This window comes from Bos indicus, chromosome 2 (assembly GCF_029378745.1).
Source record: "Bos indicus isolate NIAB-ARS_2022 breed Sahiwal x Tharparkar chromosome 2, NIAB-ARS_B.indTharparkar_mat_pri_1.0, whole genome shotgun sequence".
NCBI lineage: Eukaryota > Metazoa > Chordata > Mammalia > Artiodactyla > Bovidae > Bos > Bos indicus.
Window position 1 is genome coordinate 5,144,129 of NC_091761.1, and position 15,699 is coordinate 5,159,827.

General features: G+C 46.5%; 1 protein-coding gene across 3 annotated transcripts in view; it reads left to right on the plus strand.

The window, feature by feature from the left end:
* Positions 1-513: 513 nt before the first annotated feature.
* Positions 514-15,699, plus strand: part of ERCC3 (ERCC excision repair 3, TFIIH core complex helicase subunit) — a 30,464-nt gene continuing 15,278 nt past the window's right edge. The window contains exons 1-10 of one of the 3 annotated variants that reach the window (XM_019969183.2): positions 514-671; positions 1,023-1,228; positions 1,863-2,099; positions 4,454-4,503; positions 4,924-5,059; positions 5,241-5,405; positions 5,823-6,027; positions 6,856-7,170; positions 12,173-12,357; positions 14,398-14,600. In XM_019969183.2, coding sequence (XP_019824742.1) covers positions 644-671; positions 1,023-1,228; positions 1,863-2,099; positions 4,454-4,503; positions 4,924-5,059; positions 5,241-5,405; positions 5,823-6,027; positions 6,856-7,170; positions 12,173-12,357; positions 14,398-14,600 — 1,730 coding nt within the window. In that variant the 5' untranslated portion in view covers positions 514-643. The other 2 variants (XM_019969191.2, XM_070801894.1) reach the window with 2 other exon arrangements.

The following is a 15,699-nucleotide window of genomic DNA, read 5'->3' on the forward strand; positions in this document are numbered from 1 at the left end:
AATTTTAACTAGTTCCTATATGATGTCGATGAGCCAGGGGATCCCATTTTGAGAATCAGTTCTGTTCACGCACTATACTGTCTCCTGTCCCCCACCCCTCCCAGCCATGGTTCTCCTCTTAAATGCCAAACCTGAGTGGGCCCCTAGGTCCACACTGTACCTTTCTGGTATTTACATAGGACATTGTCCACTTGCATGATCACTCACTCAATTAGCACCGCTTCAGAGAGAGATTCTAGCACCATCCATTCAGAATAGCACAAACTCATTCTCTTTTATTTCTCCTTACAGCGCTCAACACATTTGTTTACTGCCCACATTTTTCTGTTACAGAGGGCCAAGACCTTTTCTCAGTTCACTGTCCTGACCCACGGGCTAAAACAACAGTGCCTGGACGGTCATAACAAGTACTCAAAACATGTTTCACTGACTAGGAGAAAAAGTGTCGAGAAAGCGCCTGCACCGGGAAAGAGCCAGCGGATTGCACAGCTGCCAGGCTCAGCTACACTCACACCAACCGAACGCCCCGCGGCGGGACTTCCTGGGCGGTGCCCGGAAGAGCTTCCGGTGTGAACAGGAAGTTCCTCCGAGAGCTGCCGCCGCGGTAGGCTAGGGGCGGTGGTAGGCTGCAGCGGGCGCAGTCATGGGCAAGAGAGACCGCGCCGACCGCGGTGAGACGTGGCGCGGGCGTGTTTCGGGGTTGCTTGCGCCCGCCGGCCCCCTCATCCTGTGTGGTTGCTGCTTAGGCCTTCTCAGAGGCGGTCGACCCCAGAGTCGCTCGCGGCCGGCGCATGCTGTCAGGACTGGCCGCTGGACTGGGGTCGACCCCGACCTCCGGAGAGCCCTGCAACCGGGCTAGGTGGGCACCGTGAGGGAGAGGACTCCCGAGGTGCACAGTGGCTCCGGGCTAGGGGTGGTTGGCGCTGGGGAAGTCTGGTTCCCCCGACCTGCGACTATTCAGTGCGGGGGGAGCTCAAGGCTCCTGCAGGGCTCACGTTGTGTGTCCTTGTTAATATCTGCAGAGAAGAAGAAGTCCAAGAAGCGGCACTACGAGGATGAGGAAGACGAGGAAGACGACGCCCCTGGGAACGACACCCAGGAAGCTGTTCCCTCCGCGGCCGGAAAGCAGGTGGATGAGTCCGGCACCAAAGTGGATGAGTATGGAGCCAAGGACTACAGGCTGCAGATGCCGCTGAAGGACGACCACACCTCCAGACCCCTCTGGGTGGTAAGCACGCCCACAGCCAGCGGCCAAGAGTTGGTGGGGCCCAAACAGAAATGCAGGATCGTGCGCTTCGGAGCCCACTGAGAGCGAGCTTTCACAGTCACGGACTGAAACAGCCGAGATAGAATGAGCGTGTTCGCTCTCATGTGCTGGCGGGTCTTGGGCTTCCTTCCTCACTAACCCCCGCTTTTACTCTCATTCTCTCTCCAGTTCTGCCGCGTGATTGGAAATTACTTTCATCTATGGAGTAGCGGCATGTATTGTGTAACGTTTTAATTCCTCTTGGAAAAAATTAATGAGACATTTGCTAGGCAGCTTTTTTGCTCAACTTGAAGTAATTAATGTTCTCCATTCATTGGTCATCTAGCCAGACAGATAGCCAGTAAGGTCGTTGGCTTTTCCTGTGAAGACTAGTGGGAAGCAGCTACTGACTCTGGAAACTTTGTCTTCTATTCTCTCTACTCCTTGTATCTGATTAAAGTAGTAGCAGGCCCTACAGTTGACTGAAGATGTGCTTACAAAAGTATCCCTGGTGTTGGTTTTCTGGGCAGCTTATCCTTTCTAGATAATGATGTGGAAAAGAGTCTAATCATCTCATTAATTTCCTTGACTGTTGTGTCCATTTGGTGTTTCTCAGGCTCCTGATGGCCACATCTTTTTAGAAGCCTTCTCTCCAGTTTACAAATACGCTCAAGACTTCCTGGTGGCTATTGCAGAACCGGTGTGCCGACCAACCCACGTGCATGAGTACAAACTAACTGCCTACTCCCTGTATGCAGCTGTCAGCGTCGGGCTGCAGACCAGCGACATCACGGACTATCTCAGGAAGCTCAGCAAGACAGGAGTCCCAGAGGGAATCATTCAGTTTATTAAGGCAAGTGGGGGCTAAGGCTGGCTCTTTTGCCCTCCTTCTTAATGTAGGAATGATAGGGACAAGTGCTGTACATCATTAGCCTGTGGCAGTCAAGAAAATGCCATTCAGATTCAGTGTGGGGAGCAGAATAACCAATCACCCTGGCTGCTGCTCTTCTGGATCCAGTATTGTGTTTTGCTGAGGCTACACTTCCCATGAGCTGCTCTTAGCCAGTGGGTACTAACACAGTGGGTATTCAGGCCCATTCTGGCCCGGGTTATTTGGGAATACAGCCCAAAGTGTGGCTGTTACAGACTGAATTGTGCCTCCTCCAGAATTCACATCTCAAGGACCTACCTGACTTGTAATATGATTGCATCTGGAGTAAGGAGATAATTAAAGTTAAATGTGGTTAAAAGGGTAGGGCCAATAGGATTAGTGTCCTTATGGGAAAGGATACCAGAAGGCTTGTATGCTCTTTCTCTGCATTTGTACAAGGACGAGGTAATGTGAGCACAGACTGAGAAGGTAGCCCTCTACAAACCAGGAAGAGAACCTTCACTGGAAAAGAAATTCCTGGCCTCATGATCCTGGACTTCTAGAAATAAGTTTCTGTTTGTTAAACAACTTGGTCCAGGGTGTACTGTGTGGTAACATGAACAGACTAGTACAGATGATAAACTTCACTTAAGTCTGAGAGACAGGAGACCACTAGTCAACAACTTCCATTAGGCAGAGTCAAAAAGGGCTTCATACGTGAAAGAGGAAAGAGCTCTCGGTGACGAGCACTTGGGTTCTGAGGACATGCTTGGGTTCTGAGAGATGGTGAATACCCTTCAGAAGAGATGGACGGTAGCTTTCATTGCCTTCTGCTGGTCAGTAGGCAGTTGGATTCGGATTCCAGGTCTGGAGCAGCAGAAGATGAGTACCACAGGCGTCCAATCCAGCACAGAAATGAAGCCAATCTCAGAGAAGCTGGTGGGAGCCCTGGAGAGACTTCTTTTCTTGTGATGTGCAAGGGTACCTTGGGAGAGGGACTTGCATCTTATAAAATGAGCCTGCTTCAGTTCCCCGGCTCTTCTCAGTCTTGGCTGGGCGCTGCCTGCAGGAATGCGGGTATTGGTTAGTGCAGGGGCGGATTTAGAGGGCAGTAGTGGAGGCAGGCAGCAGCCCGAGATCTGAGTTGCAAATTTTGTGGCCACCACATTTTCTCTGCTCATTCCATCCTAAAGATTGTTGGGAACTTGGGAGGATTTTCTACCATTAAGAATCTTACATCTAGTTGAAGAAATGGGAATCTTGGCAAGGAGGCTGGAGGCTTTGTGTTTAATTTTTGCAGCACACACTTACTGAACACATATTCTGCCAGCTTTGGGGGTAGCTTTGTGTTGGGGGTAGCTCTGGTACAGTGGGATGAGTCTCTGGATTAGGATGGGGCTTCTCGAAGTGAAGAATAAAGAGAAAGGGAAAATAACAGAAAGATTTAAAGCAGCATTTTATAGGTTAAGGTATGTGCATCAGAATTAGCCAGACAAGAGGGAGGTTTTGCTCTCAAAAAGCAGAAGCTACACAAAGAGACATGACTGAAATGGACTCAGCATGCACACAAAGGCACCAAAAGGTGTGCAGTGAACAATTTATCTCCACTTACCACTTTCTGTAGTGGTTTTGTATTTTATTCTTATCTTTTCTTGACTAGATCAACTACTGATTTAATCTATTTTCACTTCCCCACCCCACCCCTGCATCATGGGCATGTGGGATCTTAGTTCCCTGACCAGGACTTTAACCCTGGGCCCTCTGCAGTGAGAGCCTCCGGTTCTAACCACTGGACCACCAGCGAATTCCTGCTATTTTCAATGAAAAAAAATTATTTCTATTGGATTTATTTTACTTGAAGTAGTTTTACTGTTTGTTTGTTTTATTTCTTCAAAATCATTTTTACACTTTTATCTTTAATTTTTGTCCTTCTGTTTCTTTTGTGTTTTTGTCAGTAGTGGTGTTTTTTTAACCTGTAGCTTGAGTTAGATACTTAGTTCATTAATCTCTACTCATCCTTACTGGTAGAAATATTTAAACATATGTATACCTATGGCTGATTCATGTTGTTGTATGGCAGAAACCACCACAATATTGTAAAGCAGTTATTTTTAATTGAAAATAAGGTAAAAATAAAGTAAAGCTTAAAAAAAAAGTAGAAGCTAGTAGAAAAAGCTGTATTTAGACAGATCTACCCCTTCAGGATGGCACATTGGATTTTCCTAAAGTAAAATGAACCCTCTACTTGGCTGATAGGTAGTAAAATGCGTCCAGTAATGTTGTGAGTGCCCTGCATGTGGCTGATTTTGCCTGTCTGGTGTTCTCACTCCTTGCAGTTGTGTACCGTCAGCTATGGGAAAGTCAAGCTGGTCCTGAAGCACAACAGGTAAGGGGCTCCGTGAAAGGCCCACCGAGGCGTTTTCACCCTCTGCGTATCAGCGGCAGGAAGCTAACGTTTGTGGAATGTGCTCTGCACTAACAACTACTCCCCAGAGTCAGGGGCTAAAGGGAATGAGTGAAGCTGTGTGGCCAAAACTGTTCATTCACTGACCACTGTGTTCTCCTAGCAGTGTAGCTGGGGTTCAGATCCCTGCTAGTTTGTCTTCAAAGTGGGGCTTTGCCAACAACCCTTCTGTGTTATATCATGACCAGTAGCTCATCACTCAGCTTTGGCAAAGGGATGGGGAAGGGTGGATGTGGAGAGAAGCCGGAGGCCACTATCCCCAGACCATCTTAAGAATGCTAAATGGACTCTTCTGCAAATTCTGTCCTGGTCAGTAGGCTTCTGCTTCCTCCCCTTTTATAGATACTTCGTTGAAAGTTCTCATCCTGATGTCATCCAGCATCTTCTCCAGGATCCGGTGATCCGGGAGTGCCGCCTGAGGAACTCTGAGGGGGAGGCCACCGAGCTCATCACTGAGACTTTCACAAGCAAGTCTGCTGTATGTGGGCTCCTAGGTCACCCTCAGGGGTTGGACACATCCAGGATTTTAGCCCTCAGGTGCTTTTAGTCCAGCATTTGCAGCCTAGTAGTCCTGTAGCTTTCTTGCAGCTTTGACTGTTGCTTGGTAGCAGTAGGGTTAAATGTTTTGTGCAAGTCCAGATCCTGCCTTTCTCTTTCAGATTGCTAAGAGTGTTGAAGGTAGCGGTGGGCCCTCTACTTCCCGAGTGACAGATCCACAGGGTAAATCTGACATCCCCACAGACCTGTTTGATTTTTATGAGCAAATGGACAAGGATGAGGAGGAAGAAGAAGAGACACAGACAGTGTCTTTTGAAGTCAAGCAGGTTAGTGAACATAATCCCTCCTGGTTGCTTCTCTAAGCGGATGTCAGAAGCTGGTCTGGCCCTGCCTGGACTGTCCATAGTTTGTGTGAGAGGAAGGAACCCCTGTCTATCTCCAATGTACTGTGGCATCATTCTTCCTGATCAAGTTATATCTGAGTGTCCCATTCTTCCCACTGGTGGGTCAGTGAGAAATGGTGTCTGCGGGGCATTTTGGTAGCTGATTGGATTTAATTTTGTTCATTACCTTAGTTTGGGGTCCTTTTCTATGCTTTAACCCAGTTGTTATCAAGCAAGATCTGAAATGGCAAAATGTCTAGGTTAACTTGTTTTTTTATTGTTAGGTGTCTTAGGATATGTGTTGCTTCTGAGCACGCTTTGGAGTTAACAAGATTATGAACCTTCATGCTCACTTTCCAGGAAATGATTGAAGAACTCCAGAAACGTTGCATCCACCTGGAGTACCCTCTGTTGGCAGAATACGACTTTCGGAATGATTCTGTCAACCCTGATATCAACATTGACCTGAAGCCCACAGCTGTCCTTAGACCTTATCAGGAGAAGAGTTTGCGGAAGATGTTTGGGAACGGGCGCGCACGCTCCGGGGTCATTGTCCTTCCTTGTGGTGAGTGACTGAGTGAAGGAGATGGGTGGGCTGCTCTCTCTGCATCTGTCCTGAGTCGTGTCTGGTCTAGCCTAGGTTCTAGGCTGGCAGTCATAGTAGAGTCAGCTGGAGCCCTGCCCCAGACTCTAGAAGGTGCACTCTCTCAGGAAGGGGCCTGCACCTTCATTTTTTTTTTTAAGCTCCATGGGTTACTTTGAAGCACATCCCTGGTTAAGGAAGAATTGCTTTTTAAAGGAACAGCTTGAGTTTTAATCTTGATCTTCTCATGGTGGATGGTGGTGAACTCAGAAGCCCCTGGAGTTTCACCTTCCTGTGTCTTTGCCAGTAGCAGTGTTCACACTACCACATTCCTGAGTGCTCAGCCCAGTTGATTGTGTGATCTTAGTAGCCATCTTTTCTCAGTCCCTCCGAAGGTGGTCCGTGTGTTGGGTACACTGTACCCTAGCAGCACTGCTGTCCCAGGGTCTTGGGCAAGTTGCACCTTAGATTTAGTTTTCCCATCTTTAAAACGGCAGTAGTAGAGGTGTCTCTTATTCATAGTTTGTTTTGACAAATGTTGCTTTTTAAGATTTAAACAAGGTGCATATATGGTGCTCTAACAGGGCCTGGCACTTGTCTCTCAGTTTTCACATCTGTGTGTGAAGTGGGCATGCCTCCTTTTCTGTAAAGAAGGAAACAGGTTTGGAGCAGAAAAAACGCCTCAACAGTGTCCGCTGTGAGGATCGTTACGAATAATTTGGGCCAGATTGGTGTGCCGGCGAGCCTTTTTGTCTGTCCCTGTCCCTCATTTCAGCTCGGCTTGGGGGTGTTGCCCTTGGTGTCTTGTAGGTGCTGGGAAGTCCCTGGTGGGCGTGACAGCCGCGTGTACTGTCAGGAAGCGCTGTCTGGTGCTGGGCAACTCGGCCGTGTCTGTGGAGCAGTGGAAAGCCCAGTTCAAGATGTGGTCCACCATCGATGACAGCCAGATCTGCCGCTTTACCTCCGATGCCAAGGACAAGCCCATAGGCTGCTCCATTGCCATCAGCACCTACTCGATGCTGGGCCACACCACCAAAAGGTCCTGGGAGGCTGAGCGGGTGATGGAGTGGCTCAAAACTCAGGAATGGGGCCTCATGATCCTGGATGAAGTACACACCATACCAGGTAAGCAGGCTGAGAGCTGGGATGCTGCTCACCGTATGGACAGAGTAATTTTCCAGTTCTTGGGTTGAGAGAGGGGCTGCTGTGTAATACATCCATCTTGCAAGAGAAACTTTCTTGGTGAAGCTTTCAGTGAAGTAATGAGCATGTGCGGAGTGGGGGTTAGTGGTGGGTGGGCGTCCACACTGACAGTCTTCTTAGACTGGCCCAGAGTAGTCATTTAGAAAGGGATACTGTTTTTGCACCTCAACTTATCCACTTATCCTTAACCCCTCCCCTCGCTTTTTTTACAGTCCCACAAAAACTATACTAGGAGCACAAAATAGTTCTTGCAATGTTTGTTTTATTTTTAAGACTAAAGTATTGATCCTTATTATGTTATAGAAGTTGTACTTGTCCAAGTATTGCAGGCAGCCATATCACAATATGGCTTTTAATAGCCATATTGATATAATTTATGAGCCATAAATCCATCCATTTTAAGTATATGATTCAAGATTTTTAGTAATCTTGAATTTAGTAAGGCGTTCATACAGCCATCACCATGATCCAGTTTTAGAACATCTTTCTCATACTCACCATCACTGCTTTTCATCTTAGCCCCAGGAAATCACTGAATTGTTTTCTGTTTCTGGATACATGCCTTTTCTGGAAATATATTAACAAAATCATATATATTTTCTTATGTCTCACTTCCTTCACTTCACATAATGATGTATCCACATTGTGACATGTGCTGATGATGTGTTCCCTTTATTACTGAGTAGCAGACCAGGCAAACCTTTCTTGATAAAACAAATTAACAGTTCTGATCAGTTGAGAAGTGGAATTTAGAGCTGCTGCTGCTGCTAAGTCGCTGCAGTCGTGTCCAACTCTGTGAGACCCCCTGGACTGCAGCCTACCAGGCTCCTCCATCCATGGGATTTTCCAGGCGAGAGTCCTGGAGTGGGTAGCCATTGCCTTCTCCAGGAAATTAGAGATGACTCTGAATTAAACGAAATCAGAGGCATTTTCACATACTGTTTTCAAAATATTGTGAAGATGGCCTTTCCATCTTTTTGTTTTCTCTGTAACGAGAACTCCTCCAGCCTCTCTGGATGTCTGAAGATGCCTGGGAGATGTTCACAGCAAGCCAAGTAGAGATGAGATGTTCACAGCAAGCCAAGTAGGGATGAGGGTCTCTCGGTCAGAAGGACACAGTCCTGAGATGGGGAAGTAGTGCCTCCATGGTCTGACCGCAGTGTAGTTCTGTGGCTGTGGAGGGCGTCGAGGGGGAGAGCAGTCAAAACTGAGTTCAGAGAGGTGTTGGGGCCAATCCTGTAGGGCCTGAAGGTAGACCTTCAGCTTGTACTCTGGGTGAGATGCCTTTTGAGACATTTGAGCCAAGGGTGACATCTCTGACTTAACATTCTAAAAATTTCACCCCAGCTGCTGTGCTGGGAAGACACTGCAGGAAGCAAGGGTGGAGAGCATCTAGATATGTTAGTTTGTGGAATCCCAACACAAGGCTTGGAACCAGTAAGAATGAAGGTAAGCTGATTCTGGTTATGCTTTGAAGATGAACTGCACAGGTTAGATGTGGTTCTGAAAGAGAAATCAAGGGTGACTATCAGATTTTGGCTTGAGCCATCAGAAGAGAGGAGTGGATATTAGGTGGAGAAGGCTCTAGAAGGAGCAGGTTTGGAGAGAGAAGATTGGGAGTAGGCTTTCAGTTCAGTTCAGTTGCTCAGTCATGTCCGACTCTTTGCGACCCCATGAATCACAGCATGAGGCCTCCCTGTCCATCACCAACTCCCGGAGTTCACTCAAACTCACATCCATCAAGTTGGTGATGCCATCCAGCCATCTCATCCTCTGTCATCCCCTTCTCCTCCTGCCCCCAGTCCCTCCCAGCATCAGAGTCTTTTCCAATGAGTCAGCTCTTCGCATGAGGTGGCCAAAGTATTGGAGTTTCAGCTTTAGCATCAGTCCTTCCAAAGAACACCCAGGACTGATCTCCTTTAGGATGGACTGGTTGGATCTCCTTGCAGTCCAAGGGACTCTCAAGAGTCTTCTCCAACACCACAGTTCAAAAGCGTCAATTCTTCAGCATTCAGCTTTCTTCACAGTCCAACTCTCACATCCATACATGATCACTGGAAAAACCATAGCCTTGACTAGACGGACCTTTGTTGGCAAAGTAATGTCTCTGCTTTTGAATATGCTATCTAGGTTGGTCATAACTTTCCTTCCAAGGAGTAGGTTTTAGACATGTTAATTTTATTGCCTTTAGACAGTCAGGCAATGGCAGAAAATGTTAGAAAACAGGCCAAAGACATGAATAGACTTCATCCAAGAGACCCAGCTATTCAGTTCAGTCGCTCAGTCGTGTCTGACTCTTTGCGACCCCGTGAACCGCAGCACGCCAGACCTCCCTGTCCATCACCAACTCCCGGAGTCCTCCCGGAGTCCACCCAAACTCATGTGCATTGAGTCGGTGATGCCGTCCAGCCATCTCATCCTCTGTCATCCCCTTCTCCTTCTGCCCTCAATCTTTCCCAACATCAGAGTCTTTTCCAATGAGTCAACTCTTTGCATGAGGTGGCCAAAGTATTGGAGTTTCAGCTTTAGCATCATTCCTTCCAAAGAACACCCAGGGCTGATCTCCTTCAGAATGGACTGGTTGGATCTCCTTGCGGTCCAAGGGACTCTCAAGAGTCTTCTCCAACACCACAGTTCAAAAGCATCAGTTCTTCGGCACTCAGCTTTCTTCACAGTCCAACTCTCACATCCATACATGACTACTGGAAAAACCATAGCCTTGATTAGATGGACCTTTGTTGACAAAGTAATGTCTCTGCTTTTTAATATGCTATCTGCTGCTGCTGCTGCTAAGTCGCTTTAGTCATGTCCGACGTTGTGCAACCCCAGAGACGGCAGCCCACCAGGCTCCCCTGTCCCTGGGATTCTCCAGGCAAGAACACTGGAGTGGGTTGCCATTTCCTTCTCCAATGCAGGAAAGTGAAAACTGAAAGTGAAGTCGCTCAGTCGTGTCCGACTCTTAGCGACCCCATGGACTGCAGCCTACCAGGCTCCTCCGTCCATGGGATTCTCTAGGCAAGAGTACCAGAGTGGGGTGCCATTGCCTTCTCCAAATAGGTTGGTCATAAATTTCCTTCCAAGGAATAAGCCTCTTTTAATTTCATGGATGTAATCACCATCTGCAGTGATTTTGGAGCCCAGAAAGATAAAGTCAGCCACTGTTTCCACTGTTTCCCCATCTATTTGCCGTGAAGTGATGGGACCGGATGCTGTGATCTTAGTTTTCTGAATGTTGAGCTTTAAGCCCACTTTTTCCCTCTCCTCTTTCACTTTCATCAAGAGGCTCTTTAGTTCTTCAGTTTTTGCCATAAGAGTAGTGTCATCTGCATATCTGAGGTTATTGATATTTCTCCTATTAGAATGTCTATATATATATATATATAGAGAGAGACATTCTATATATGAATGTTTATATATATGTCTATATAGATATATGTATATATATATTCTATATATAGAATGTCTATATATATATGTCTATATATAGAGAATGTCTATATATATATATGTCTATATATAGAGAATGTCTATATATATATATGTCTATATATAGAGAATGTCTATATATATATATATAAAGTACCAAATACTGACAAGAGTGCAGAGCAGCTGGAACTGTCACGCATGGCCAGAGGAATTGCAAAATGTACAGTCACTCTGGGGAGGTTTGGCAGTTTATTAGAAAATCACCATATGAGCCAGCAGTCCCACCATGGGCATCTGTTATGGAGAAATGAAAACTTAGGTTCACACAAAAACTTGTCATGTTTATAACAGCCCTGGTTGTAGTCTCCAAAACCTATATTGACCATGGAAATGCATGTCAGTGAGGGGCTGGATGGACAAGCTGGTACGTCATTCGATAGGATACTTCTCAGCCATGGAAAGGAAGCCCAGAGGCATCTTGCTGAGTGAAGTCAGCCAGTCCCAAGAGGCTGCAAGAGTGCGTGATGCCGTCAGTAGGACATTCTTGAAAATATAAAACTGTAGTGACAGAGAACAGATCAGTGGTTGCTGGGGCAGGATGGGGGGTGTGACAAGGCAGAGCATAGGGGAGTTTTTGGGGTCGTGGATCGGCTTGTAACCTGGTCGTGGTGGTGGCACAGTCTGCCGCTGTGTTAACATTTATAAAACAGGGTAAGCTCACTTACCCACCCTCAGGAAAAGTTCATTGTGCAGTGTACTAAGTCATTTAGTCATGTCCGACTCTTGTGACCCCATTGTAGCCCACCAGGCTCCTCTATCCATGGAATTCTCCAAACAAGAATATTGGAGTGGGTTGCCATTTCCTCCTCCAGGGGATCTTCCCGACCCAAAGTTAGAATCTGGGAATCTTAGATCTGCTGCATTGGCAGGCAGGTTCTTTACCACTAGTACCACCTGGGAATCAAAAACTATAAACTAAAAGAAAAAAAAAACCCTTACAGAGAAGGTGGGTATTTGGTCAGATGGATTGGAAATTGATAAAAAGAAACATTTTCTGTGAATAACTTTGAAGTTGCTTTGTAGCAGTTCAGTTGGAGGCTGAGTTTGAAGCATTCATTCTGGTCAGCAAGCTTCAGGGTGCACAAATTCCTTGTGAGTCAGAGCTCAGTGGCATTTTAATATCCTGGATCATGGTTCCAATTGCTGTCTATGCTCCGCCCGATAGCTTAGCTGTGTGAGGGGAGCGCTGGGGCTCCCTGGCCTGGGGCTTCCTCTGAGTCACTGCCTCCTGTTCTCCCTTTCACCCCTCTTTGGAGCAGGTCTGAAAGTGGAGTTGAAGCTTTCTCACCTAGTCATTCATGACTAGAGCCAGGTTTCTGTGATCCTGTGACCCAGGGCTTAGACATGTGGTGTCCTGGACCAGTCTTAGGTCAAAGCTGTCTTTGGTACTTAGAGCATTTAAAAAGTGATGGTGTTAATGTGCCAATTGTTTCCCCAGCCAAGATGTTCCGACGGGTGCTCACCATTGTGCAGGCGCACTGCAAGCTGGGTTTGACCGCAACCCTCGTCCGGGAAGATGACAAAATCGTCGACTTAAACTTTTTGATTGGGCCGAAACTCTATGAAGCCAACTGGATGGAGCTACAGAACAGTGGCTACATCGCCAAAGTCCAGTGTGCTGAGGTAGCTGGCCTCTTCCTAATGGTCCCTGAGGGCGGGCACTGCCCTGCGGAGGGGAACTGGGTCCGGTCAATTCCTCACAGGCAGATACGCGGGTCAAGACCTCAGCAAGGGTTCTGCTGCCTTTGCAGTAGCCTCAGCCCTCCTGTGGTGTGGGCGATGTGTCATCTCAGATGTGTCAGACAGTCGCTTGTCCAGGGGCACACGGGAAGTGGTCGAATCAGGAGGCTAATCCAGGTGGGCTGGGCTCCTCATCCTCCCTTCTGGGAGTGAGCACCTCAGGGTGCTCCTGCACGCCTTCACCCCAGAGGGATTCTTGGTTCCGTGGGAACAGCCACCAGCCACCCCCAGTGCCAGAGTCTGTTGGTTTTGACACCCACAGACAGCACGTGACCAACGTTCAATTTCTAAGAACACATTTTTCCAGGATTGTTCTGTGATGAATACCTGCACAGGTATGTGTTAAAAATACACGTTCAAAGGAATAGCAACAGAAGGCCTTTCTGGCACTTTAAAATGACCGTCACTTAGTGGCTAGAGTAGGGTGGGCTGCGTCCTGGAAGGGCAGAGATGGGCCTCCTGGGTGAAGATGAGCAGGAGGCAGCTGTGCAGGTGGCCTTGCTCTATCGAGACGCTTGCTTACTCTCTGGGTACGTCTTCATAAAGAGCACCCAAGTTATGCACAGCACTGCTGGAGTCTTTGAGGTGCCTCTTCCTGTCTGATTGCATCTCCTCTCCCTCTGCTGCTGTCTTGGAGTTTAGGTTTGTCATTTTCTTGCTTTTCTTTGTTATTTTACTTCCTATGTGCAATTCCCTAAACATTTGTTGTTTAACTTTGCTTTTTAAAAATCTTTGTTTAGTTGCTAAGTCATTTCTGACTCTTTTTGACCCCATGGACTGTAGCCCGCCAGGCTCCTCCGTTCTTGGGATTTTCCAGGCAAGAATACTGGAGTGGGTTGCTGTTTCCTTTTCCAGGGGATCTATTCAGTTCAGGGATTGAACCCACATCTCCTGCATTGGCAGGCAGATTCTTTACCACTGTGCTACCTGGGAAGCCCCTTTAAAATCTTTATGTATATGCAGAAAGAATCAGGAGATATGTGTGTGTATATATATATATAAATAAATGTTCTTGCATGGTTTCTGATTTTTGCTTAATATTTTTATTCCTTGCATAATGCATTATTTTTGATTATTCTTATAGCTATAGTTCATTACTTTGAATTCCCCTGTAATATTCCACTGGACAAATATACCACAATTTGATAGCTAATGGAATATTACACAGCAGTAAAAATAGTCTTTTCTAATGTTAACAGGGGCTTCCCTGTTGGCTCAGTGGTAAAGAATCCGTCTGCCAGTGTAGGCGATGTGGGTTTAATCCCTGGGTGGGGAACATCCCCCGGAGGAGGAGATGGCAACCCGCTCCAGCATCCTTGCCTGGGAAATCCCATGGACAGAGGAGCCTGATAGCTACAGTCCATGAGGTCGCAAAAGAGTTGGTCGTGACTTAGTGATGTTGACAGACATTGGGGTTGCTAAGTTGCTTTTTTTAACAGCTTTATTAAGGTCTAGTTTATGTTCCATAACATTCACCTATTGTAAGTAAACGCTGTTGATTTATAATTTTTGTGATTTTAGTAAATGTAAAGAGTTGTGCAGCTGTGTCCTCCAATCCAGTTTTAGAGCATTTCCCCCGCCCTCAAGAGTTCCCTTGTATCGTTACTGGGATGTCATTGCTAGGCTAGCCCAACACATAGAGCTGGCAAGTGTGTGTGCAGTTCTCTGTCCAAAGGTGGACAGAGCAAGTCCACCTCTGCTGTCGATACATTTTAAAATCGTTGCTATTAACATGTAAGAGGGTCTTGGTTCAGCATTGGGTTTCAGGTTTTGTTTTGTAATGTGTGTGTTTACAATAGTTTTGAGATGTAATCCACATGCCATTGGTTTTGTCTTGGTTTGTTTTAAAGCTGATTTGCCAAAGTTTTCAATTGTGTGGTACTTAAGCTTGCATACTGACCCCTAATTCTTCCCGTTTCACAGGTTTGGTGCCCAATGTCTCCTGAGTTTTACCGGGAGTATGTGGCAATCAAAACCAAGAAACGGATCTTGCTGTACACCATGAATCCCAACAAATTCAGAGCTTGCCAGTTTCTGATCAAGTTTCATGAAAGGAGGAATGACAAGATTATCGTCTTTGCTGACAACGTGTTTGCTCTGAAGGAGTATGCCATTCGACTGAACAAGTAAGAATGGAAAAGTTAGAGTTGGCCTCAAAAGCCCAGGTATCTTCCCCACGTGAGAGTGCAGAAGACTGTTTTTTTCTCGAAGCTCTCAGGAACTTGTTAGTATCTGAAGGCCTAGTTTTCTGTTCCCAGGGACCATATGAGACAGAGGAGCAGTGGTCAGAGTCAGAGGTTGGTGTGTACAGAAAAGAGGGCCTGGTCACTGTGAGCCAAGAGAGCAAGTGCTGCCTTGGAGCTGGGCTCTGAAGGTGGGCACTAGTTGGCATCTGGAGTTTCAGGCTGAGTGGCACTGTGACTGGAGATGCGATCAGACCACATGGACTAGGGGCCGGGAAGGCAAGGCAGACGGAACCAGCATCCCAGGTATGGCCCAGCATCTAGAAAGAGCTGCTCAGGAAACAGCCGGCAGAGTCCTTGTTACAGCCTCACCCAGATACTACTGAAAATTTGAAAATTTCCTGCCAGGTAAAGAGGAAGAGGCCTGTGCTTCTTTACACAGTGATACAGGGCTTCAGGTGCTGTGAGTGTAGCAGAAGACAAGGCCCTCCAGCCTGAATTTTTATGTTGCTGGGAGGGATGCATACAGGCAGCTGCTCTTCACAAGCTGTGATTTAATCATCACCTCAGCCGCAAGACATGATTGTGTTAGTCTCATAGACGAGAAAACTGGGACACAGACTGAGTTTCTCAGATTTCTAAAACTGTGCCTTATTTAATGTAGGAAATATTTTATGTTTTATCAAATTAACATAGGCCGTCAAGAAAACTAGCAATTCCTTGCACCTGTCTTCCTAGTCAAAATTCCTTGTTCCCCAAAGATGGATACTTTCAACTCTTTTCTGTATTTACCTTCATATTTCTAAGTAATAATTTATATAGCAATTTCTTCATGATTGATTATAGAAGTTGGTTATTAATTTCCTACCATGGGAGCTGTGGATTTAGCCCTCTTACATACATCATTCCATCCCCTACCTCCACTCCATCCCCACAAAATGTTTGGGGCCAAGTTAGTTTCAATGTTACATTTTTACATTTTTTTTTTATTAGTTCTGTTTTTTTTTAATTTATTTTTTTATTGAAGGATAATTGCTTTACA